The sequence below is a fragment of the Parambassis ranga genome, chromosome 15 (genome assembly GCF_900634625.1).
Source record: "Parambassis ranga chromosome 15, fParRan2.1, whole genome shotgun sequence".
Taxonomy (NCBI): Eukaryota; Metazoa; Chordata; class Actinopteri; family Ambassidae; genus Parambassis; species Parambassis ranga.
In genome coordinates this window covers 9536463-9562323 of record NC_041035.1, presented here as the reverse complement: position 1 = coordinate 9562323, position 25861 = coordinate 9536463, and the positions used below count along the sequence as shown (strand labels likewise).

General features: G+C 39.7%; 1 protein-coding gene across 1 annotated transcript in view; it reads left to right on the top strand.

Moving 5' to 3' along the window:
• Positions 1–23715: 23715 nt before the first annotated feature.
• Positions 23716–25861, top strand: part of LOC114447020 (VPS10 domain-containing receptor SorCS3-like) — a 39647-nt gene continuing 37501 nt past the window's right edge. The window contains exon 1 of the mRNA XM_028422982.1: positions 23716–24393. Coding sequence (XP_028278783.1) covers positions 23716–24393 — 678 coding nt within the window. The remainder of the gene's footprint in view (positions 24394–25861) is intronic.

Sequence of the window (25861 nt, the reverse complement as noted above, 5' to 3'; positions counted from 1 at the left end):
TTTGTTCCATATTTATAATTTGTCAGTAAATTAAGTAAAAAAGAGCAAAGGTCAGTGCCCTCCCCTCCAGGTAAATATGCACACTCTGCAGTTATGTGTGGGTTACTAAATATCACCACCATGTCCCTGTTACTGGTTTACTTTGTAGCCACACTGGGAATTTTCAGCTTAAAAGAAAGGTTTTTAAGGACATCAATGACTACTCGACCGTTCGCTGCTGCAGCCAAGCAGCAAGGTTGATTAAATAGATTGAATGTTTGTTCATGCCTTCAGAGGCAGAAATGTGCATTTTGTCAGTCATGCTTTGCAATGACCTCTTGCACAAAGCTGCGAGTTAAATTGGGTAACATTTTACCATTGTCATCATCTCGTCATTAAAAATAACCACCAATGAGATGCCTCAGTAACAGGTCTATACAAAAAAAGTTGCTTTCTATGATATAATTTCTTTGAAAATATGAAAAGCAGCTAGCTAAAAAATCTGTTGCCTGACATATAGTGGACTATATAGGTCGACTAAACACCATGGATAGACAGGTGGATAAAACAATTCTCCAGACTGTTCTTTTCTAAGGATTTCTAAGGATCTTTTTTGCTAAGATTTCACATGCACTATGTTGATACAACCACAGGAGGGTGCTGGGACAGTTTAATCACCTACAAAAATCAACCACTACTGTCTTTTTTTCTGATGAAGACTGGCTGTTTGTGAGTCAGCTAGCCAGTTATAGCTTTTGATGTCTGTGGTGTACACAGAATACCGCAGACCTTTCATTTGTTAGCATCGATATCGGGGGAACAAAAAAGTCTGATTGTGTTTGGACTTTGTTTTTGAGCAAGTGTCTGATGCTCTAAATGAACTGCATTAATATTAAAGGTGAAGGTTGCTCTCCGGAGTATTAGAAATATCAAAGCCCAATGGAAAATGTACTCCATCTAAGCGTTTTCTGAATGTAATCTATATGAAGATAACCCTTGGTGCCTGTCTCGCTGCTGCTGTAACAATACAAACATAAACACGGGCAGATTCAATGCAGAACTGAGATGTCTCCACAAGTAGCTTTTGTCTAGACGTATTCATTTAGACAGTTGTATTCCTCTGTGTCTTTGTGGGTCAATTCAGTAAGGTTTGGACTATAAGGGAATCACTTGAGCACATTTCAGTGTTTAACCCGAGCATAAACCCCATCAGCACAGCAGACGCAGCTGTGGATGATTCCTTAATCCAAGCAGACACTGAGAGAGGGATTCGTGTAGGCAGAAAGGCTTCCAACAGCATCCTCCCTATTGCACACCAGCAGGGATAAAATTCCCTAATGTGAATGCAGAAGGGTTTGCCGACTGCAAAGTCTAATTGCAATATTAATCAATTATAAAGAATAAAAAGCTCATTTTTATGCCAACCATGGGTGGCTGGTGTGCTGACTTCCTGTAGGCTTTATTCACTGGATCATATGAGGTCTGTGCTCTATTGTGAGAAAATGAAATTATCCCACTTCACTTTGATATTTGCATATTCACTCAAAAACACTTAAGCAGTAGTATAGCCGCGACATCATACAACTATAGCATATTGAATGTTTGCCGGACTCCTGTTGATATGGTTACACAGAATCAGCCCTGCATTAATGGTGAGCGCAGTTCAATAATGTCTCAGTCTGGATGAAAGCAGCCCCCCATAAAAAACCATCAGAGGGCAATCGATGTGCTTTCATCCCCAGGACGGAAATTGCACTCATATGGCTCAGACTCTATGAGGGTCCCCCATCCAAAGCCAAATCATTAACATCAAACTTGCAGGAAAGAAATCAAAATGTCAGTCTGCCTAGCAATTTCTAGGCAGATGAGTATTGCCTGTTATGCAATTTCATATTCTCCACATATCTGCTGCCAGAGTAGCCTACTGTAGGCCTATTTCTTCCAGCATGATTTAACCGTATTGAAGATGAAGAGTTGAGACAGTTGGGAAACTTTTTCTAAATCTCCTGCAAATAAGCAGCTCCGCCTACAGTCTGGTGTTATGAATAATGGCAATTCATTATGATGGATACACTATGTTCGGTTCATCCAAAATCTGACTTTATTTATCTCTGGTGTAGCTTGTGCAGACAGTTTGGGTTTTTATCGGGACCTCTCAGATATCCAGCCTTCTCTGATTGTAAATATCCTCTGTCTGTCAAAAAAATATAAATTCTGGAAACCACTGTTAGATCAGCTCGATGTTGTCTGAGGCATATGTGGTTGGACATACCTTAGTCATCCGTCCCATGTTTCAATTTGTTGCGCCTGGTGTACAGTCCAGCCACTAGTCTCTCCCTCTAAATTTCCAGGCTGTGTTGCAACCCCTTGCAGCACTAGACCCCCTGCCAGCTTGGTTTCAAGTGGGTGATTTTAGTGTATTGATTGTAGGCCATAGGCAGAACAAAAACCTCTCAAAAATCAAACTTTTGATTGCACTTGACATTTCCACACAAGATACGTTTTTTTAAACTTAAACTCTGAAAATTATACTTCATATATTTATCAGGTCATTGTCTGTTGATGCAAAGCACAGGCCAACCAATGAATATGTTAATTAGCTGGAAATTGTTCAAACGTGTATTAAAGCACAGAAGCTCTCACTTTAACATTCATCCTTTTGATCATCGGGAATTTGTGTTAAGTCCAATGTATGCCAAGGCCTCCCACAAACATAAAAACACAAAGTTTCTCCCTTCCTCTCTTTTCTGTCTTTTTTTTTTGTCGGCAGCTTCTGAATATTTTCAACCCACTGAAGCTCATTCTATTCGATGCCTATGGTGGGAATCCTATACTTGCATGTTTTAAAGACAATTACTGGCATTTTTCACTGGAACGGTGTATTTTTACAAAAGCAATTAGCAACCAAAAAAACACACTGGCTCACTGTTGTGCTAAATTGAAATAATGCAAGGCAGATGACATGTAATTGCTATAATTACTGTACACTGTGGTGACAGCTACTGTAATCATAGTATAACTGTGTTTTGGACTATTATGGGTCATGATAGGCATAACCCATTATCTTCAGTCCAAACACATACATCTAGTCTTATCCTCACTGAAGGGTTTTTTGTGGACTTTGTTCTTATGCTATTTTAAGAAAGTGGAAAACTGAGTTTATTTTAAAGTTGAGTGAAAAGAATGATAAAACTTGTGAGTACAGTAATCAGTAGTACAGGATGTTCTGCTATTATGCTAGTTGGAACAACACCTACAAGGATTCCTAAAAAGTGTGTTGCTGCTGCCCTGTCCTAATTTGCTGGAATAAATCTGCCCTTGACTTCCCTTGATGAGAGTGTCCTAAACAAATGCTAGCCAGCTGGTTTTCTTCTTCGACCTGATCTCTAATTGTCATGTTTGTCATCACAACTGACAAGAGGTTTGAATTATAGACAGTTCAACACAAGAAACTATTTTGTCTTCATTTGAAGTTGACTGAGGGCAGACAAAACAGTTTCACTCCCTATCTTGAGGTGTTATCAAAGTACAGTCCACGCGGTTAGGGAACATGGACATCGTTGACCTATTGTCATAACTGATATTTCTACACAATTTTTTTACATTAATGATTTGTTTTCTCAATATTGCAACATTCAAAACTGTAATAATGTCACAAATTTCTTCTGCTGCTTTAACAAATGTGACAAGTGAAAATGTCTACTGTGAAAAACTGTGTGGTGGATAGACTGACTTGAGTATAAAGCCTGCAGGTGAATGAATAGTGAGATATGTGGGAAAATAAGATATGTAAATATTATTTTATAATATCAAAATTGTATAGACATTTTATTTCAATGGGTAGAACCTATGTTCACATTCAGATTTCTTGTTATTAACTAAAATCTAATTGTTTGACTGGTGTCATTCTTCCTGCCATTCAACACATGACACTGAAATCTCTTATTATCCCTTCCCGAATTTCATTAGGTTTTCAATCTGTTGTCAACACTCTCTTAGATTGCTGATGTGTACATCCATTCTGAAAAGCATGATTTCAGAAATTCAATTTTCTAGTTTCTAAATTTAGCCTGCTCCCTCAAGGGAGTGTATGAAAATCATCGGAGGATTGGAGGAAGGAACAGTGCAGATAAGAGTGGTTCTTTCCCAAATTAGAGTGGTAACACTTCAATAAAAAACAAATGTCACATATAATACAATGCAATAAAGTTAATTGTCACTAAAGCTGAGGGACTGCCTACCCCGTCTTCATCCTTAATAATCGGCATGATATATCTGTGCATGATATATCTACATGCGCCTCAGTGATTCAATATATACTGGTTGTGTTTTATGCTGGGAAGTTTTGTTTTTGCAAGTTCTTGTTTTACACCTTAGTTTTTACTGTCAATGGCTGGGAAAGTTTAAGGTACAGTGGAGTTGTACAGTCCCATGTTTATCCTTTAGGTGGACAATATGAGGAAGAATCAAACACACCCAGAGACACGCTTGTTACCTCACAAACACACACAATCATCAGAGACAGGGACACAATCTTTTTTTTTTTTTGACATGAATCGGTGTTGACATGTTCTTATTTCCAGAGCTGGAGTTTTTTTTTTTCTCCCAAACTCTGAGATGAACTGAATGGAAATTGTGCAGCAACGGCTGGTGCAAGCGACACAGCTGCCTCGGTCAATAGGCCGGAGCTGCTCAGGAGCAGACGTCAGAGCCAGTGGAGCCGGATCAAACAGCTTGATCTGTAAAGGCCCTGACTTGAGACACAAATTGACTGGGGGTGCAGGAGAGAACACCTCTCGCCCGGTCAGATAACTTTCACAGTTCATAGACGCAGAGACGGACACATTTTTTGGAAGAGAGCCACAGTCATTAAATTCAGGCTATTTTTGTATTCGGCACACGCATCTGCAGAAGATCTGTCGCTGTGGTTCTGATAACACAGGAGGCGGAATCACCTTTGCCCTCAACTCCCTCCCATGTTGGTGATGGAAGGACTTATGCTATTAGACACCACAGGAAAGGATTTCACTCTTGTTACACTCCTCACTGCTGATTGAACACCCCAACGCTATCTGTTACCAGGAGAGTGGTCTGCTGCCAGAGGCTCTTCTTGTGGTAGTAGATTATTTGCTTCCACTCAGATGGATGTACTTTACATGACATTAAACAGAAGCAATATGGGATGTGCCTGGCACAAACCCATCCCCCTCCCCTGTTCTGATGAATGTGGGAGAGTTTCATGCTCGATTAATCTTGTAAATCTAAACATCTTATTATCAGTGATTTTTATTTTAAAGGGATGTGATGTGGAATTAAGTCACATGCACTTAGAAAAAAAGAAGCAAAGATAATGCTGTTTACATACACAGGCTTTCAAATTGGCTTTCATGTAATTTGAAATAAAAATTGGACCTCTTTCTAGCATACAGTTTCCAAACATGTATCAGCACTGCATAGATGTGGCAGGCACTCCGGGATGCTAAGTGTTTGTAATGTCTTGAGAGGAAGTAAATAAAGAGCCTAATGTGTTCTGCTGCACACATCTAAATAAGACTTGTCAAGAGAACATAATATTCTCTTCCCATGATGCCGTGTGTATTGTGACGCCTCAGCTTGTTTGTTTTGCATTCGAGGGACTGCTTTGAAAGGGAAATGATAGTGATATTTTCTCGTCAGACGTAATGACGTCCTATTTGGAAATCTTAAAAGTCTGCCACAGAGGGACATTGTGCATCCAAATGAGCTTCAGCCCTGGACTGCTTTTATTCATAAGAGACAATGAAGCAGTCATGATTACCAGATAAGGCAAAGTATAGATCACACTCAGCATCTTAAGAAAATTCATTAAATCTATATACAGTTTTTTATATATATTTTGCTGACTCAAGATATTACATTTTTTAATAAATGTTAGTGTTAGTTTGATAATTAGAGCGTTTAATCAGCTGTGAAAAGAATACTGAGAATTGCAAACATGTTATTGATACATAAAGTCCAATCGTGAAAATAGTAGTGTGAAGTGTGTGCAATGACATGTCACATGAAGCAGTCCTTTTAAAAGTTACACTTTATAACTGAGTCAACAAACGTACTGAGCACTTGCTTTTGTGTGTTATCATTTTGCCACTTCCAGCCACCATAAAATGTGTAAAGCTATGCACCCTCCTGTGGTTGTATCAGCAAGTGCTGCTCAGCGTTTGTTACAAAAGGGAGACTCGTAACTAGAGCTGCAATGACTAGTCGACTAATAGTCTACATTAGTCTACATTAGTCTGCATTTGTGGAAAATGGTTCTCTGGTTTGTGGTGTAGGGAGATGATTGGCGCTTTGGGTGCAAGAGGCCACTGGTTTGAAACTTGGATGAGCTGTTTGTTAGTTAGGTGTGGAGTAACTGTTTAGATTCTGTGGTTAATGCGCTTCAGGCAGATATGAGGCAGATATGAGAACGGGCGGCGAGCAGACACACACACACACAAAGACACAGTTTTTTAAACCCCGAATCGAGGGGTTTGGACCAAGATCATCGATACCTGACAGCAGCATGGAGGCGGATGAAGCAACGAGAAATTAGCAGTCCAAAGTAGTCGACTAGTCATTTAGATAGTCAATGACTAGTCAACTATTGAAATAGTCATTAGTTGCAGCCTACTCGTAACCAAACAGCAGCCTTCGGGGCTGATGAAATAACCCTGCAGTTCCTTGTGTGGCCTCTTGATGGCGGCTCCAGAAGTGAGTCATAGACCTCTATGTTAACAGGGTGCAAAGAGCCAATCACTCTACTTCATTTCACTGTCGAATTACTTGGATTATTTCACATTACTTTGATCTTACAATTAAGACTACTTGCTACTTAAAGTTTCAACCTTATTTCATTGATTCATCTGCTTGTTTGCAGGATGATTGTTGACATGTACCATTACTCACTATTTTCACATACAGCAGCATCAGCACACATTGAAGCAGTTTTACAGGCAACCTAAAGAGTCCAACACTTACTCTGCTGGTATAGTTCCACTTTGCTCTCCAGCAACTCCTGAGAGAAATATCTGTCAATTTAGCTGCTAAATGCTCCACTAAGGACTGGCAAACTTTCCCAGTCAGCTCTTAAGGGCTGTGCAGGTAGCGTTTGCTGTCTTTATCAGAGTATTTTACAGAAAAGAGCTGCCTGCAGCTGCAAGTAACAAAGTTCATGAGTGACAATGAACCAAAACAGTGAAGCATTGGGCCGTCAAACCAAAATAGAGATTTAAAAGACTGACAGACTGTCAAGGGCATGTGAGGAGTTGGGGTTGATCAGTGTATGCATTCAAGTTTTCAGTTTCCACATACAAAATATACACATACACACATACAAAATCTGTCATCAAAAAGCAGCATCAGTCATGTATATTTAAATTATCCTACAGACACAGTATAGGCCAAAGAGAAGAAAAACACATACATGTGGACTGTTTTTTAAATCAGTGTCTTATGAAATGTAATGTAAAATGTAAAGGATCTTGTACAATGTTTTTTTCCTGTATACCTGCAGAGCCAGCTGAAGCACACTGTCTGTCTGTCAGTGTAGAGCCTGTGAAGTTCTGTCTTTCATGAAGAGCTGACATTACTGATGTCTCACAATTTACCACGGCAGTCTGTGTTTTGACCACTCAGACTGTCTAGTTTGAATCTGCAGTACTGCCACAGCGACAAAAAAAAAAATTAAATAAAGCAGGTTATATTTTTCAAGGTTGTTCCGTGTTCATCTGTTGTTGTGGGTGGTCTATGTTTAAATCAAACAAAAGGCTTTATTCTGTTTTCGGTGCATTGAACTCGGTGTAGTGAACCATCTCCAGCGCGACTAAGGATTACTTGTTAAAAATGTATTGTAATAAGTTGCTGATTTGGAGGTATAGGCACCAATAAAACATGCAATGGAAGTTTTAACACCAAACGCATTCCCACGTTATCAACAAAAGGACAAAAGGCAAAACTGAAAATAGCTTACATTCCAGAAAGTATAAAGATGGACAAGAAATATAGAGGGAGAGTCTGCCAGCTGGGGGGTTTTCAGGGATGTATTCAGTATGTAACCCATTAGCCATGTTCACGTAGCAATATTTTTACTGGAATCTTTTAATTTCACTGCTTGGTGTATAATCACATTAGGGTTGAAGTAAACCTGTGTAATTTTTTCTCATTTTATGGACTTTGGCATGCAAATTTATGCTGTTGCAAGCTGTGCTAAACCTTGACAGGCAAAAAAAAGCCTGATATTAGCTGATTATCTGTGTCTGTATCTATCCAGTTGTAAAACATTTTAAATCTTCATGTCTTGAAATAATGTACATTCTACCAGCAGTGGTTTGCATGCCCAGTTTAAGATTAAAGCTGATGGTAAAAATATGCCTTGTGTCCCATTAATTTAATATGGTTCTTCAAGCTAACTGAACATTAACAAGCTCGTTAGCTGGAGCTTTGTTTTTCTGTCTCCATCCATCCATCCGTTAACAGAGAGATTAACAGAGAAAAATCTCCAGGAGCAAGGCAAATTCACCCAGTAATCTGGGAATCCAATGGTAACAGTTGATGTTTTAGGGCTTCTGCTATATTCAGTGGATATCCAGATAATGTATATTTGGACCAAGACTGTCGGTCCTGTGTTGCTGTGCAGCATGTACAGTCCCAGTGTGGGAAATTTGATGTTCATGTTGAAAAAGTCAAGCTGATGACGAAGAAAACATCGTAAACAAGACTCTGAGAGGCTTTTATTTGAAAAATGTTAGTTCTACTGTGATGTTTAGACTCTGTTTCACACCTTTCAAAGCTCCTGACAGTAACCAGTTGTCCAACAGATACAGTATTATTTGCTAGTTGTAATAATTAAATTAATTCCCTTGTTCAATCATTCCTAAAATTGGCTGGTTCATTTGAATGAGATGACCAGGTTTGGTTGCAGCTATGTTTAGATGAAAAGGAAGAAAAAAAAAATCATTAAATTAACTGGTAAAGCAATTATGAAATATGTATGTGGAACACACTGCATGATGAAAGTCTGTCATTGTCCTGACTGCTGGTTTTAGCATTGACATTTTAATTGGTGATTTTCTCATTCTGCTCCAAAAATACACTGAAGGCAGAGAAAGTTTCTAGGACATTTCAGAAAGAATGTTAGCTTCTAAGCTGGCCACATAGACAACCATGCACAGCGACACACACACTCACACACATACACACACACACTCACACACATACACACACAACGCAGTCATTGAAATTGAGTAGTCTGACTGAGCCTTGTGTGGGCTCAGTGACAGCGTTGATTAAACATTAAGGAAGAGATATAATGCCATTTTACCATTGTGAGTTATCCAACCCCTTTGTACTATCATTTCATCTTTGCCCTTGAACTCAAACACATTGCCAACTGACAGGATAGAAAGAATAATGATAATGAATTATGCATAAATGAGAACTTGAATTCATCTTTATCCAACTTCGGAAAGTTGGTGCGTCTGAGGACCCCTGAGTGTTATTTGTCATGCAGCTGACAGGAAACACTGCGGTTGGTACTTGTAAAAATGGTTCAGAGTCTCTGCCAAAATGAACAGTTTTGTGCTGTGTTGTGGACCGTGATCTTGATCCGCACAGTCTTCGGTTGGGTATAGGAAGGTGAGAGAAAAAAACAATATGTCCATTTCTGCTTTCTGCATAATGCTGATAAAATCTGGGCTCTGTTTTCATTTTACTGTATGAAAGACAAACCAGAAAACAACAACAACAACAACAACAGAGGCATTTTTTATATTTCTTTTTTAACACACTGTGTCTCCTATCTGATACTCCAGGCTGCAGCTGCAGTTGAATTTCCTTTTTCTGCACAACAGTAAAGTGACAACAAAGCTTGTGATACCAGATGAAGTGTCTACAGAGATACAGAGGAGCTCAGCAGACATTTACAGAGAGAGGATGGGATTTGGAGCAGCAGTGGCACCTTACTGATGGTTGTATTGTCTTGAGCTTGTCTGATCCATCACACCGTAGCCATATTTAGCAAACAGGGGTCACACATGTCTTTTTCTATACATATCAATACCGTTGATAGTACGAGCTTTTATATCCACTTGGACAATCAGAAAAATTGCCCCCTAACTCACTGATATATTCATAGCTTTATTTCCACCTTGGTTACACACTTATCACTTTCATTTTGGCCAAGATATTGCTGTTGGGGTATGTGTAATTTTCTCTGCAGGCCTTCACATTTCCTGGATATCTTATCATCAGCCAGTGCCCTTTGATATTATGAACTTTTGAGCATGATATGAAAGGTGGGTTTTGTGTGTGCTTTCCACAGAGGTGTGCTGTGTAATTTGTGGAGTTTGCAGCAGTTTTTTGCTTGATGTATTACTGCAAATTGTTTCTGGATAGTATTGCAGGGTGTTATGTGACGGTGACAGTATGCAGGTTACAAATAAAGTGCAGAGATGATCTCGGAGATGTTGAATTCTTAGTTGAGATGCTTCTTCCAAATGCATGATAAATCACCTTAGGCAGCAGTCGACTGTCCGGCCAAATTTTCCAACTGTAAAAAGGGTGAAAAAGTACAAATATTGTGGTGTACATAGTTGAAAACAAGAGATCATAATCTGTTTAGCTCACTATAAAAATATCTGTAAATGTATTTTTTAGGAACAATATATTCAAAATCATCAACATTCTATCTTCTGCTACAGGTGTCCACTTGTTGGTCAAATTGGTCACACTCTTAATCTTACATGCCTAATTTAATGCATACAGTTGAATGTGGAAATTATATCTAGAGATGAAAAAAATATTTTTTACCAGGCTGTAAATGTATTTACATGGAGGTGAAGAAGGAGAAAACTGCATTCTTCTTTCTTTTTGTCAAAACAACCAGCAATTTTGCATCATCATTATTATTTCCTCCAGTCAAACCCACACAAGCCTAACTGCTGGGGGGATATTTTCTTGAGCCACAACATTAGGGACCATTTAATAGTAAAGTGCCCCTTCCTAACCTTGGATATGATTGTTCTCTGCAGTGCATGACAACGTGCCTAACGCTGCTATTTTAATTTAGTTGTGCATGGGGAGGTCCGCCGGAGCCAGGCTGTGCTTGATGAAGGTGCTATCACCCTCAATGAGAGGAATAATTATCACAACAACACATGCATAAGTCCTCTATTAAATTAAGGCCCACTTTAATAGACTTCCAGCAAGTGTGGGAGTGGTGGTTTAATGTAATTGGTTACAAGACGACATGCAGAGGGATGCGTCACAAAAAAAAAATTGAAGCACATATTACAAGATGCACTCTCTATCTCTCAGTTTCTTCTCTTCTTCCTGGCTCCCACTGAAGCTTTATTTGACCACTTTAATCGCTTCTGTCCTGTGATCTCACAAGTGTGTCATATAAATGGCTGGCGCATTCTGTTTATTTTTCCCATCCATAATACATAGGGCATCTAAATCCTGCTAGCGTGTGCAAGAAACAGAGGGAGAGAGAGAGAGAGAAAGGGGGAGAGAGAGGTGGCTTGCTAATGGTGTGAGGCATAAAGGCTCAGAACAAAGTGGCAGAAATACATACACATAAGCCAAGAGGAGCTGGAGAGGCCACGCACTGTGGTCTGCTGGTTGAGAAGCGGTGATTTGAGAGTTTGGAGCTTAGAGAGGCTTTAGGCAGGGTTTGATGTGCTCCCTTCACGAGCAGTATTTAGAGTCAGCTGCCAAAGTGTTGCCTCACCTGAATGCAAGGTCACCCAAAACCACATTTTAATTCTGTTCTCTGGAAAGCACAAATTGCTCTCCAGTGTAACTTTTATCTTCGTATATCCAACAGTGAGAGCTCCGCACATGGCACCAACATTTCCATACGCGACACCGGTTCATTTCCAGCAGCTGGAATTGTTCACAGGCGTGCCGCTGTGTATCAGATGAAAATAGGAAGAATACGTAGTGCTACAATCTGCAGACACAGCTCCTGGTTTCTGTATTTAACTGGGATTTATTGATTGCAGTCAGTGAATGTAAGCAGTGGAGTGGCACATAAATCTGGACCTTCATATATACGGTATACACAGAGGCTTCCTCCAATTTCATCCATTACTGTAACTACAAGTAACTGAATTAACAAGTCAACACATATAATGTATTTCTGTGAGCATAGTGTACTTTTTTTTTTGTTTTTTATCACATCATTATAGCCTGTCCCTTTTTTGATTTGCTAATTTATAAGGAACTAACTTTTAACATTGCATAATAAACCTATACAAATGATTTAAAAAAAAAAACGCTTTAAAACTCAAGACAAGACTGGAACATTCAATAGCACAGTAACTACGAGAATGTTTGTTAGCTCTCCAGGTTAAATAGACACAAAATAACACATATACTGTATATATAACTAAGTAATTTTCTTCAAACAGCATACCACTTTTGACACCAATGGGGATGGAATCTTCACTGACTCCACAGCAGTGGAGCCTCAAAGTTTGAGTAAACCACAAAATAAACAAAGTTTCTGTACAAAATTTTAGATAAAAGAAAATATACAGTTTATTATAATGGTTTAAACACAAACTTTTAACTGCTGGCTCTTTGGGAACCTTTCCACCGTTGGTGACTTAGGCACCACTGATTTCTGTATACGACTGTGTATGTGTGTGCTATTGGTTGCCACATTAAATAGAGTCAAGTTACTTACTCACTGATTGAAAACAAATCCCCTCTCTTACCGCATACTAGCTGCGAGCCTGCCTGACTGCCTGCCCTGCGGTGCACTGTTTAGCTACTTCTTCACTCATCTGCACTCATACATATGCACCATCCCATTAATATTTCAGCCTTTAACCCACAGCTAGACAATATCACTGGAACATGAATGTCATCTGTTTCAGTGAGATTATTAAAAGAAATCAAATTTTGCCTTGTGCCCTCCCAATGACTCCCAGCATATGCAGACAAATATCCTATTCTATTGTTTTTTTTTTAGGTATTTCTTTTACCCTAAATATTTTCATTTTTTTATTTTTGTGTCTTGGAGCAGAGCTTATGCTTAAGCTGCTGTTCAGAAAACATGTCTCCTCCTGGTTACCTGCTGGTATTGCACAGCAAAGCCAGGATAAACAGGTGGCCATTTTGAGATTATACAGCAGAGTAAGTGAAGTGTTTGGCACAGAAATGCACATTTTTTCCTTTCTACAGAGTTCATGGAAAGTACAGAACATGTTTTTTTTTTTTTTTTTTTACCTAGAATACCAAATTAAAGCGCTGTACAGTGGCATGAACTGAAAAGGAAATGCAAAGGTTCTTGTTTCTTGTCTCCATCTGATTCCAGACCTTTCCCAAAAGATTACTTCTTCTTCATACAGCTGTCAAAAGCCTCATGAAAGGATGCTTAGAGATCAGAGGCTGTCTTTCTAATATCTGTTGTTAAGTAGTGAGGGCATTTGGAAAGTAAGTAATTATACCTGCCAAGTGTTATTCAAAAAAAAAAGAAGGAATGTTTTCCACCACTTTTTCAGCTCTCCCCCAGAAACCCAATCTAGGCTGCCTGAATGACAGCACTGCAAAAACTGTGGAAAAAGGAAAAATGAGAGTGACTGAACTGGAATAGAAGTGTCGTGGAGAGAAGATGGATTCCTGTGCTCTCAGTGGAAAGCTGTCATAACAGTCCTCAGCAGCTGTTCTGGGAGCAGCTAGGAGTCGCTGGAAATATGTCACACACACCTCCACTCAGGCCCAGGCAGGAGTCCCACCTAACTGTGTCACATTTCCATCTCATTGTGGTGAAAGCCACCCCACCGAGAGGGATAGGAGTACAGAAGAGCTGGATCGCAAGGGGGAAGATCCTTTAATTTAGTCTCAGAAGAAAGCTTTAAGCCACCATCCTACAAGAGATAGAGGGCGCAGCGTGAAGCGTCACAGCCGTACGTTGGCCTCTCGCATCGTTCACAGCGCCTCCATCAGATCTGCTGTGATGAGGAGTGATTGTGTAATGGGTAAGAACGTTATACCTTTGTTGCCAGTATCCTTGCTCTGTAACCACTGTGAAGCACAACTGGTACGTTTTCCTCTTAACACCCAGGAGAAAAAATGCAAAGTATTAGAGTTACCAACAGAGAGCAAGTTGGGGGATCCAGCGAGCAAAACGTCATGTCATCCCCGATAATGCTCAGCCCGTGGCCCTACAGGAGGCAGTTTAAACTTTGAAATTATGAATGCCCAATAGACTCTTATACTGTGTTTGTACTCTTAGCCTGAAAAGCTTTGCACTACCAATTCTTTTTGCTTCAGTAGTTTGCAATGACAATGTTGGCACTTCTGTAAAATGGCACAATAAATGTGATTCTTCATTTATTCATGAGTTTTTTTTTTTGTACGCATGTTGAGGGCATGCTTCCAAATGGGTCTCTGATGAAGTCGTCTTAGATGCTTCGGGCAAATACACTACAGGCAGTATGAACCTGATTGCTCTAGATTCAGACAATATATGGTGAAGATATACAAGGTTAATTGTTTAGCAAACAAAGAAAACAAACAACCTTGTGTTTCAGAAAAAAAAAACAGACTGTTGCTATGGACACGGTCGAGAAGGACCATATCCATTATGCTACAGTAGCCTGGTAAATGCCATTTAAAATCAATATTATCATCAGCAATGGCACAAAGGACCCATTGTTTTTAAACAAATTGTATCTTTGAACTTTCATTAAGTGATTTTTTTTAGCCACCTGGGGGCAGCAGAACAAGTTGCTAACACAGTCACCCAAATGTAGCAACATTAGTATTCACTTAGTCATACTTGTGTCACCCTCATATACGAGTTCAATTTTCAGTCTCCTCTCAGCTTGGCTTTGCCCTCCTGAGGGAAACGTCAGGCGCTTCAGCTGCTACAAACACCTCTGTGTTCAGGAGCTAGTGGCTAACTTTGTCCTCACGCTGTGGTTCAGGTAGAGTTTGAGACTATGACACTGTAAACACGGTAAAAATACTTTATAGATCTAAAGGAAACTGAATTATTTTTTTCATTACACAAATACATTTTAATCATTATTATTATACAGCTTTGAAAAGTATGGAGGATTGACAGTTAATGTGCATCAGGATTAAGACTTTTTACTTTCACTTTTTTTTATTATAGACCTTTTTTCTATCTGCTATGTCTTAATACATACAAAAATATAATAAAAAGGATAATCCAGATGGCTTCAGTGCTACAGAAACAGAGCCAGCTATATGAACCTTGAAAGCACTTGCATCATAAGAGTATTAATTATATGCAGTTTGATATGTTCATTCCATTAGAGTCACTTGTCAATATGAATTACAGGTAAATCAACTTAAGGCAGATAGATTACTTAAGTCATTATGCAGGAAATTGATCAAACTAAAGAAATAAAACCTTGCACAAAGACTAATGGCTTCTGTATTCTCTGTGTCAAGAGCAGAGAAGCACACTTCAGATGGAAGTGATTTTATATTTTCCAATTCACCGTCTCTCTCTTTGTTCTTTTCTTTAGATGCTTTGCATGGCTTTCATTTTAGTGGCTACAGAATATTTCTCATCTGTTTTATTTTGACTTTAACAGCACAGCTGCAGGACAAAAAACACCGTCTCTGGCTCTGGCTGCATCGGTTGAAGGACATGGCCCACAAAGCTGTGTCCTTCCACAGGCCTGAAGGCTAGCCCGAACCTGCAGCTCCTCCCCAAATGAGACCGTCTAACCTCACAGAGACGAAACTAAAGGAGCACTCAGGCAGTACCCGTGAAGTTATACAATTAAATATTCACCTCTATCACACACAAAGTTGTTGCCCTTGAGCACATTATGAATTGAATATAAAGAATGTTCTGCTGGCAAATAATGCTGTTAAATACATTTGTCTGTGATGACCTGGAATCAGCAACTAAGGCAGAGCGCTCGGCAGAGAAAATATTACCTCTATAGAAGCCTGTTTAAGGTGAACAGGTCCATACAGTTTCCTATATTATATTATATTATGTCTATATGCTTTAAATGTACAACATAATTTTAACATAATGTAATACTGCTGAGTTTAGGTGTTTATAAAGAACAATATCACTGCTGTTGCTTTACAAGTGGAACAAAGTTCATTCATTTTCACTTCATAGCTAGAGGTGTCCACATGCTTATATGTTATTATTATGCACATATTGATTTAAGTTAATTAGATTTTTTCCCACATTTATCCCACAATTAACCCTGGCTTTACAACTAGCAGTTTTCTCTGCTCTCCACTTGAAGGTAAGAAGTTCAAATGCAATTATTTCACTCGTGTTGTGCGAGGGATGGTGATGCAGGTGCAACAAATAAAGGAGGCTAGCTGATGCTGCATGATCCAGTGTTTGCTCATTTTCAACAGTATCAGAGTGTTTTCACCACGTTCACATCCCGCTGAATTATTGTTGTTATCTTGCCTGCAAAAGTTTTCCATCACTCAGAGACACTGATGATGGTGATGAGTTTATTAGCTGTAAAGTGCCTAGAGACCATTTTGATTATAAAGACGCCAAACAATTAAAGTGAGATTTAATTGAACTCTGGAGGTCAGATTATATGGTTTTATAGCTGGACATGATCACATACTGTATTTATGCACATCGTTTATTGATCTCATTAACATCACACTTGTCAATGTCATGGCAAGAACATGACAACATTGCTGCAGCAGCAGGGACGAATGAGTCATCATACAACATGCAGTCTGTAAATAGAGGTGAGGTGAGTGACAACACCTATTTGTAGCATTACAATAGAATTTGGCTGTTTTGAGGTGTTTTATTTTATTATATATTTGTTTATTGCCTCACTCTTATCAAGCTGAAACCAAGTGTGCAATACTATAATAATTTGTTTAATCTCACCACTAGGTGGTGCTACAGCAAACATACAACTTTAACTATTGATGTCAGTTAAAATTGTGAAACCATTGTTTAAACACAACGGCTTTAAATCTGTCAAACTTTCATCATAGTGAGAAACTTGTTACTGATCCTAGCCAGCAGCAGCTTGGAGCCATCACTGCAGTTTCTTTTTAGGAAGTGCGCATTCTAGTTGTCTGATATTGGTTTCACATAGTTGACTTGTCAGATTTTCTACAGAGTGCCGTATCTAGTGAGGACAGAGGAGACTGCACAACAATGTCACCTACAGTGTGAAAGTGGACCAGCGGATGTTATGGTGAGAGTTTTCACAGTGTGGCTTTCTCAGAAGTTTGTCTGCCAGCGTTTCCTGACAGTTCAGACTTTGACTTTAGTGTGTTTGTAATTTGACTTTAGTCAGGTTCGGTTCAGAGTTTGAGGAAGTCCGGATGGGGCTCAGAGTGTCTGGAAATAAGTCGACCGTGGGTCAACTCATCGTTAATCTTGCATTTAACATCTACAGGTGTATAATGGTTCCTTTGATGTAGTTGTACTTGAGGGAATGTGAAGTAGTGAGTGATATAACCAGTCACATTTGCTGTAATGTAATGTATGTTATTACTTTTCAAGTGAGAGCATTTTTAAAGAGCATGTATAATTACAGACCAAAGTGCAATATAAAAAAGAAACAGTAGTGAATTACCCTTTGAAACTACCATTTGATTTGATGCCTCAGTCATGCACTGGCAGATTTTATATAATAAAAAATAATGATAAATGGCCCTGGATGTGTCATTTATTTATTTTGACAGTGGTTTTTGTACACAGCATGGCTTTGATGGCAATTGAGAATGAGTGTTCAATAACACAAAGAGAGCCTAATCCAGAGTTTGCAGAATCATATTCTATCTGTGTGGGGAATGAGTTGCACTGAGCCACAGCAGATACAGTAGCTTGAGCACAGATATTTTGAGGGTGTTTGTTCTGTTTTCAGTTTCATTTGTCCTTTCTTGCATATCTTCACAGTAGTGTATTTTGTGGAATAGTTTTCATTCTGTGTGTGTGTGTGTGTGTGTGTGTGCAATATATCTTCATATGAGCCTGTGCATGTAACATATAGTGTCTTTGGCAGATCGAAACCAAAATCATTTCTCACATCACACCATGCTGGGCAGTGCAGATTTTTGATTAACAGCTGTAATCGAACTTGAGCCCTTCTTTCTGAGCCATTTCCCCTTGGCTGTCCAGAGGGGAGAGAAAAAAAAAACACACTGGATTTTGAGCTGTCTCAGACTTCAAAAGGGACGAGATGGGAAAGAAGCAAGGAAGTGCAAGTGAAGGTACATAGATGGAGAGCAGGGGAGAATAAGGGCGGGGTTATGGGGTGGGAATGTACTTGAAAGGAAGAGACTGAGAAAGACTGGGAGACAAAAAAGGAGAAATTTGTGTGTGTGTTTCCTCCCACCCCACGTATGTGTGGGGTGGGAGGAAACTTACAGTCGGTGGTAAGCAACTGGCTTCCAACAGACCCCTGAAAAGGTAAAGGAGCAGAGAATGCATCACCTTTGACTGAGTTCTAAAGTGCTCATTTTAAAAAAGTTGCCAAAGGTTTTAAGCACTATTGACTTCGCTGTGTGCGAGGAAAGCCTAAAGGAAAAAGTCCAAGCTATAGCCCACACAGCTGATGTGTACATGTGGGACAAAATCCATAATGAGGAAGACATTTCTATCCTCCTGGCTTCTCTCTTGTCAGCATAAAATATAACAGGACAGTAAACTGATACAACCATTACTTGTTTATGATGCTGGAGCAGAGAAGACGGAAAGGATGTTTTTTATTTATTTATTTTTATAAAATCCATTCTCATTCCAAACACGTACTGGTTCCTTTTAATTTGCTATGTTATACTACTATAAATCTGCCCCAGCATCATACTAATGCTAACAAGAGAGAGGAGGGATTTGAATGAACTCAGTGTCAGGCTGCTTTTTTATCACTTTGATAATCTATTTGTGTTGTTGTTTGCCATCCAATCATACCAGAATACATATATAAAAAAAACATGCATAGATTTGAAAAAATCTATGCATGTTTTACTCCCACAGTATGGTCTGACATCCTAAGCAGTATTTGTGAACATAAATATGTCCTAAAGCTAGAAAGCCTGTTCACATGATGAGGAAGTCTTAACCTTAAGTCAGCTGAACTAGATGTTCTTAAACAGAGTAAAAAAAAACCCTTTGGGAATATGGCTTCACTGCACATAAGTTTTGTTAAAATAATAACTATATATATCCGTATTAATACTTATTAAAAATGGATTTTCTGTGGATGGATTTCTGTTTATACACTGTATTTGCTCTCCAGTGGCAGCAAACAAACATGTTCATTAGAATGAAGAGACCTGCTTACAATTGATTGATTATGTTTGCTGGTCATAATTGCTGCAAAGAGTGTGTTGACATGTTTCGAGAACATGACTATGAGCCACACATGATTATTCTCTCAGCAGTGCAAAAGAAAAAAAAATGTTCATCCATTTTCACTTTTTCCCTGATTTGTTAAAGGTTATCAGTCCAACACATTTAAACAGAAACCATAGGCACAAAGATTCCTGTGTGCTGCATTCATCCACCCATGCAGTACCGAGAAAAGTGGAGAAAACCTGTGACAGTGGGAAGTGACAGTGCAATCCACTGTGGTATAATACACTTCAGTTTACTCCTGGGGATTATTTATTTGTTGTCATTAATTTTAATGCAGTATCAATCAAATGATCACAGAGGCAAAATCAAACCAAACTCTTCATCATAAGGTTGTAACAGCAGAGTTTTCACATGCAGATGTTATGTGCACATACTAATAATTTGTTTTGAGAGGAAATGTAACAACTTCAGGTTTTTTGTTCCCTTTGTGATGGAAGTCAAAGAAGGGAGGATTTCTAAGTGGATTGCAGGCACACAAAGCTCTCTTTGCACTCTGAAAACACTCTGGTATGGTAAGAGTTTGGTTTTGATTTGACTGAGTCTATCACTCACATCTTAACTAACCAAAGGCTGTGAGTGTATAAAAAAAATAGTGGAAATGGTTGTTGACATTGCGTTCTATGTATATCCAATACAACAGATAAAACAACATGCATCACTCATACACAAAGTATATAAGGATATAACCTTCCATCAGACTCAGATTTTGCCCTTGTTTAAGAAAAAAGACAGCGTTTTATAAAGCTGGGCTCAGACTACAAGAGTTCTGGGCCGATTTATCCACTGATTTATCCTTCCTGAGAAATGTACTCAGTATTCATGCTCAGATTATCTGGTAATATGACAGGTTTATAGGTCAGGATCTAATCACCCCAGCTGCGTGCAGATTCACCAGGGATTAGGATGATATGAAGTAGCTGAAGCCTCGACGTTGACAATTGAAATATCACTCCAGACACACAAAAAAATCTTTCTTATCTAATCTCATCCCCAGTTTTTCATCTTTCTGCTTTTGTTTTAACAAGTGTTAAATGATTGTTTTGTTTCACTCCTGCTGCCCCGTATGTACAGATCTTACAAAGAGTGAAACATCTCAACAATATCTTGTAGGCTGTGTTGTTTACCTTCTCATACGACTCACTATGTGTTTTTTAAGGACAGCGAGAACTGTGTTATTATTATCTTTTCCCATATATGCACATATTTTCCTCTCAAGGATCTTTTTCAACAGTCCTCAGCAGCTTGTTGTGATTCATCTATGGCAGATTACTTAAAGTTAGCTCCTGTTTTATAGTTCATCCAATTGTGTGGAAAGTGTTCTTTTGAATGCACCTGTCCTTTTTAATGGAAGAAAAACCCATAGAATGTGTGGTTTAGATGAAATTTGAAATTTTCTTATAGGCAGTGTGTTTGTTAGTTTCACTGATAAAATGCTCCAATTACAACAATCCAAAGTGATAATCGACTGGAAACTAAATAATGTAATATGTTAATGAGTGTTGGATGAAGGAGCGAAAGCTATGTGTGACTGAAACATTTCTGCAAAATGAAACCTTCCAGCTGCGTGTGAAAGATAGATTATATTGCTGTCCTGACAGGCTAGTGTGTTCATCATGTGCAGAAAAAAAGGCTCAAGAACAAAGACATGAAAGGGATAATGGTAATACGGTGATTTCTCATCGAGGAAAGCTATATATCCGGTGACAGGGCCAGTTTATTGCAGTAGCAAACTGTCCTAAACTACTCCTCCCACTGTGATTTTAAAATGCCTTTCTTTCATCTAGACAATGAAGGAGGTACAAAATAAGTGTTTTGCCATCCGCAATAAAAGAAAGTTTCTCTTTTTAATAGCTGAGTTGGGAGTGCACCTTGCTGTTCATCTCCTGCATGCGAGTGTGAGCTGTCTGGGTGATGGCCATTATGGTTCCTGCTACTGCCTGTGCGTCCTCTCCGCCGGGATCACTGAAGTGTTGGAACTAACAAGCTTGGGATGCAGACAGCGGATGCACAAATGGGATTTTGTCCTGAAAGCTTTAGAGTTTGCTCCTTGTCTTAGAAGGTAGAAACAGCACAGGGGATGGTACCATTTGCAGCAAATGTCTGAGTTATGCGCCACCAGGAATGAGATGATTACATCTGATAATCTTGCTAATGATCTGCACTGGGGAGAAGAGCACATATTGAATGAGCTACACCGATGTACACAGCTTTCAGTCTCATCCTCTCATTTTCTCTTGTTCTCCTTCACTGTAGCTCAGATTTATGCAGTATCTGATGTTCTCCACCCAGGAAGATATGCAATATTCCTTGTCATAGTATAAGAACACACGAGATGTAGGACACACACACACAACAAAACTCTCCTCCGATAGTTTGTCACACAAACACTAATGCTCTCTGCTCTCCTTTCTTCCATTCTTATACACACACACACACAATAAAGACGTAAACAATAAATCCGCACAATCCTCCCATCCCAAGGTTAGCACAAATTAAAAGAAGTGTCATTGATGGAGGAGGCTCCTCCTCCCTCCCTGGCCTGTCACACTGTGTCTGGGAACAACCCACTTCATTTTACCAGCATAATGGGTAAACAGAGTGTGATCAGACCAATTACCCCCTCATTGCAGAGGCATTCTGGCGGGAATAGCCTGTTGAGAGAGTTAGCTGTCTGGCGTGCACATGGAGTTGCTACAGTAGCACCTGCTGCCCGGAGCCCTCACTTGTATGAATCTCAATTTGTTTGTACAGCCATGCCAAAAAAAAAGAAAAAAGAAAAAGGTGACCAAGAAGCGAGCTCTCTGAGGAGGCCACTGCTGTAGCTAGCCCTCTGATTGCTGTTTTCACTGCACTGTGTGTGAATGTGTGCAAGATCAGAAGCTGCTGTTCTCAGCAATGAACCCGTATCAGTGTCAGTCCTTCCAGTGAATTGTTTTTGTGGTTGCTGTGCAGCTCAAGGACTGTGAATTTTCTGATCCCTCCACTACACTGCGTTTTACAGCTGAGTACATGCATGATTTTGCCTTGGAGAGTTGAGCAACAGTACAGTAACAAGCTGCAGTTCTAAATATGAATTCAGAATACTCTCTTCTCTATGGTTTGCCTAATAACTGTTTGACATGTTAATGCAATGTGATGTTATGAAGTGGCTACAGGAAGCTCTGTATGTAACCCAACGTATCTGGTTGCATTCTTCCTCCTGCTTTTGTGCACGTCGCCCTTGAAGAAGATGGAAATTATACTGGTTCTCCCCTGTGCAGCTGTCTAGCAGCTGCCACACACAGATCTAATGTATGTTTATGTTTCATTATTACACAGCATCATAACTTTTTTCCTAGTCCAAAATATGCCAGACGTACATTTTCAGCCATAACGGACAGACAGCAATGTCAGCAGGAAGTGGGAATTGCCTTTCAGGATTCATTTGGCTCCACTAATTGAAACTAATACTTTTCAAATAGCATATTGATTTGAAGCAAACTCAATTTTTCACTAAAAAATGAATGAATAACACACAATGCACATGTGCCAAGATTAAAAGAGAAAGTTGTAGGTGGATTGTTGCCTCTGTGGTAACACAAGTCATAAAGATGTTGCCAAACATCATCATAGTATGACTTCAAAGCTGCTTTTGTTTCCTGGGCTGTTGTGCAGTAACAGGCCTGAGGCGCTTTGTGTTAGTGGCCTAATTAAAACAAAAACTTTTATGGAGTCAGGAGGATAGGTAGAAAATCCTGCTGCCATGCACCTTAAAAAAAACACATCAGGGGTAAATCTGGATCTTTATCAACAAGTCCAACTGAATTCCCTTCAGATCTGACTCTCACACGGCCGTGCGCGTGCACGTCTGACAGGTGAACCCGATTCTGATTGATGCCAGAAAATGATGTGTTTTTTTTTTCTCATGTCATATCAGAGGCAAAAATGATGACACGCCATAGCACAAATAACTTTTGCTGTCAATCAAATCAGAGTCAATCAAACGCTGCTTTTGATAACTTTTACATGTTTACATAAACTGCATGTGTTGCTGGAAAAACACCCCCCCCTCCCCGGCTCCCCTCTGATGGAATAAAATCGAGAAATCTTCTAAATATTATTTTTTTTTATCTCCCACCAACGTCCTCATGAACAATGAGCTCTAACAGCTCCTGCAGTCACTCTCCATCGGTGCGTTTTTTCCTGATGCGCAGCGCCTCCCCAACTGGTTCCTCACTTTGACAAATTCCTGGACGTGAGCGGGTCTGCTGAATGGCTTCCTGCGCGTAAAGATGATCCCTTGAATATTTTAGAAGTTGAGCATCCTTACCGCACTGCATTTTTTTACCCTGCTGGTAGACTGTCGGACTGAAAGGGACACAATGGGACTTTGGTCTTCTTGGAGTTTTTCTCTTTTGGCTTCCGTGTTGCTCTACCCCTTTCACCCTAAGTTTGTGGCTCAAGCGGAAATAAGTTTTCCCAGAAACCTCGATAGATTTTATCGCCTGGAGGCAACACCGCTAGAAGCACGTGTAGTGAGAAAATCAACGGAGATTAAAGTCTCCCTCGAAGTCGACAATGGCACTAAAGTTTTAAGCGCTTTTGGAACGGAGGCAGCCGGTGCTTTGAAACCGAACAGTGACCAGCAAGTGCGGAATGAAATACAGAAGGGAGATGAAGAAATCCAAATCAAACCAAACGGTGTCAAAACACCTGATAAAAAGTACGGTGCCGTTTCTGAGGACAGCCGGGGTCGAGCTGACGCGAATATAATGTCCGACAGCACATTTTCTGTCAGTGGGAGAAGGAAGGCAAAAAGGAGTGTGGGTGAAACATACAGCGACAGGAGTACAAGTGGAGATGTGCATTCAAGAGAGAGGTTTACGGAGGCTGTCCAAGGTGTTTCCGGCTCCAGGGCCGAGTACCGGCGCGCTGGAGAGGAAGCCAGAGGGTCAAACCCCAGGCAGAGTGAGCCTCACCTGGACACTTCCACTTTTGCGTTGTCGGGAGACTCGGCACATAACCAGGCGATGGTGCACTGGTCCGGCCACAACAGCAGCGTGAGTTTCAGTTTTACATAAACACACACACACACACACACACACACACACACACACACATATATATATATATATATATATATATATATATGCAATGACATCACACTATAATAGTTTCTGCTTTAAAATGTAACATCTTTTTTTCAATTTTTACGCACGTCTGTTCCATAGGTAAAACTCGTCATTAGGTAAAACTCAGTCCTGTACATGCACAACTCCACTCTAACAGAGTATGTAACTCATCAACGCATTTACTCGTTTTAAATAAGGGGTTATTATTTTATTTTACTGCCACCATAGAGGGTAAAAGTGTATGCGCAATGCGCGCCTCTTCTCGTGGACGCTCGATGGATAAGACTGCGCACATGCACTACTCCCTCAGGCTTTTCAAAATAGTAGGAGAGGATTTTTTTTTTACCCATCATCAAGAGTTTATCAATTAAACTTTAAAAGGACAGTTAATTCCACAGGTAAATGTGATGTGCCACAGAGCTGTGGGTGGATGCAGGCAGTTTGGCAGCAATCACAACACATTAATTATTTATGAAATAATCAAGTAATGCCTCTGAGGAAGAGTGTAGTTGCTACAATTAAAAAGGATGTGTCCAACCTGGCCTTTCATGTGATGCTGATGAGACACAGCTTGACCTTTTGGCAATTTAAACATGTTTTTTTTGTCATTGACATTCGACTCACACTAGGTTGATAGTTGTCCAAATGCATTAATGAATGTCATTAAAGTGATTCTAAGCTTTAACACGTCAAAAGTGCTTGTTTGGAACGTGCACAACTCCAAAAAAAGATGACAAGACATTGCGCAGGAACCATCCAGATTACCCCCGCCCCCCCCCCCTACATACACACACTCTCACAGCCTCAGACAGACACACACATATACCCTACAACCACAGCTGCACGCACACGCACACTTTGTGGTTGCACACCGTTTTACCATCACAGAGACAAAGGCGTGAAGATGTTATCTCTTACTTTACATATACAGCATGCGAAACTGTTTGCAAGCAGCAGCATTTATCAGACACCACGATCTTAAATCTACAAACAGCCTTGTATAAAAGAAATGAGCTGCTCTGCGTTTTTTACTTCAGGTAATTTAGATCACCTTAGTTTGTCGGGCAAAAAGGGTGTGTGACAGAAACATTAATCTAAAGGCCACATCTAAAGACTTCCTTGTGTATCCAGTCATGTTTTAGGGTGGATTAAATAAATCAATCTCAAATTACATTTTCTTATCTGGTGCGTTTTCTGTTTTGTGATATCCTAATGCTTAAGGACAATCCAGAAGTGCATCTGATAAAGTGTGTTTTGTGGGGAGCTGCATCATGAAATATGTTGTTAGTTTGAGACGTCTTCACCATCGATGGTTTTTGTGTACTGCAGGACACTGCTCAGTGGATCATCACTGATGGGCTTGTCACCGCAGCCCAGTCAACATTTGAGATTTATA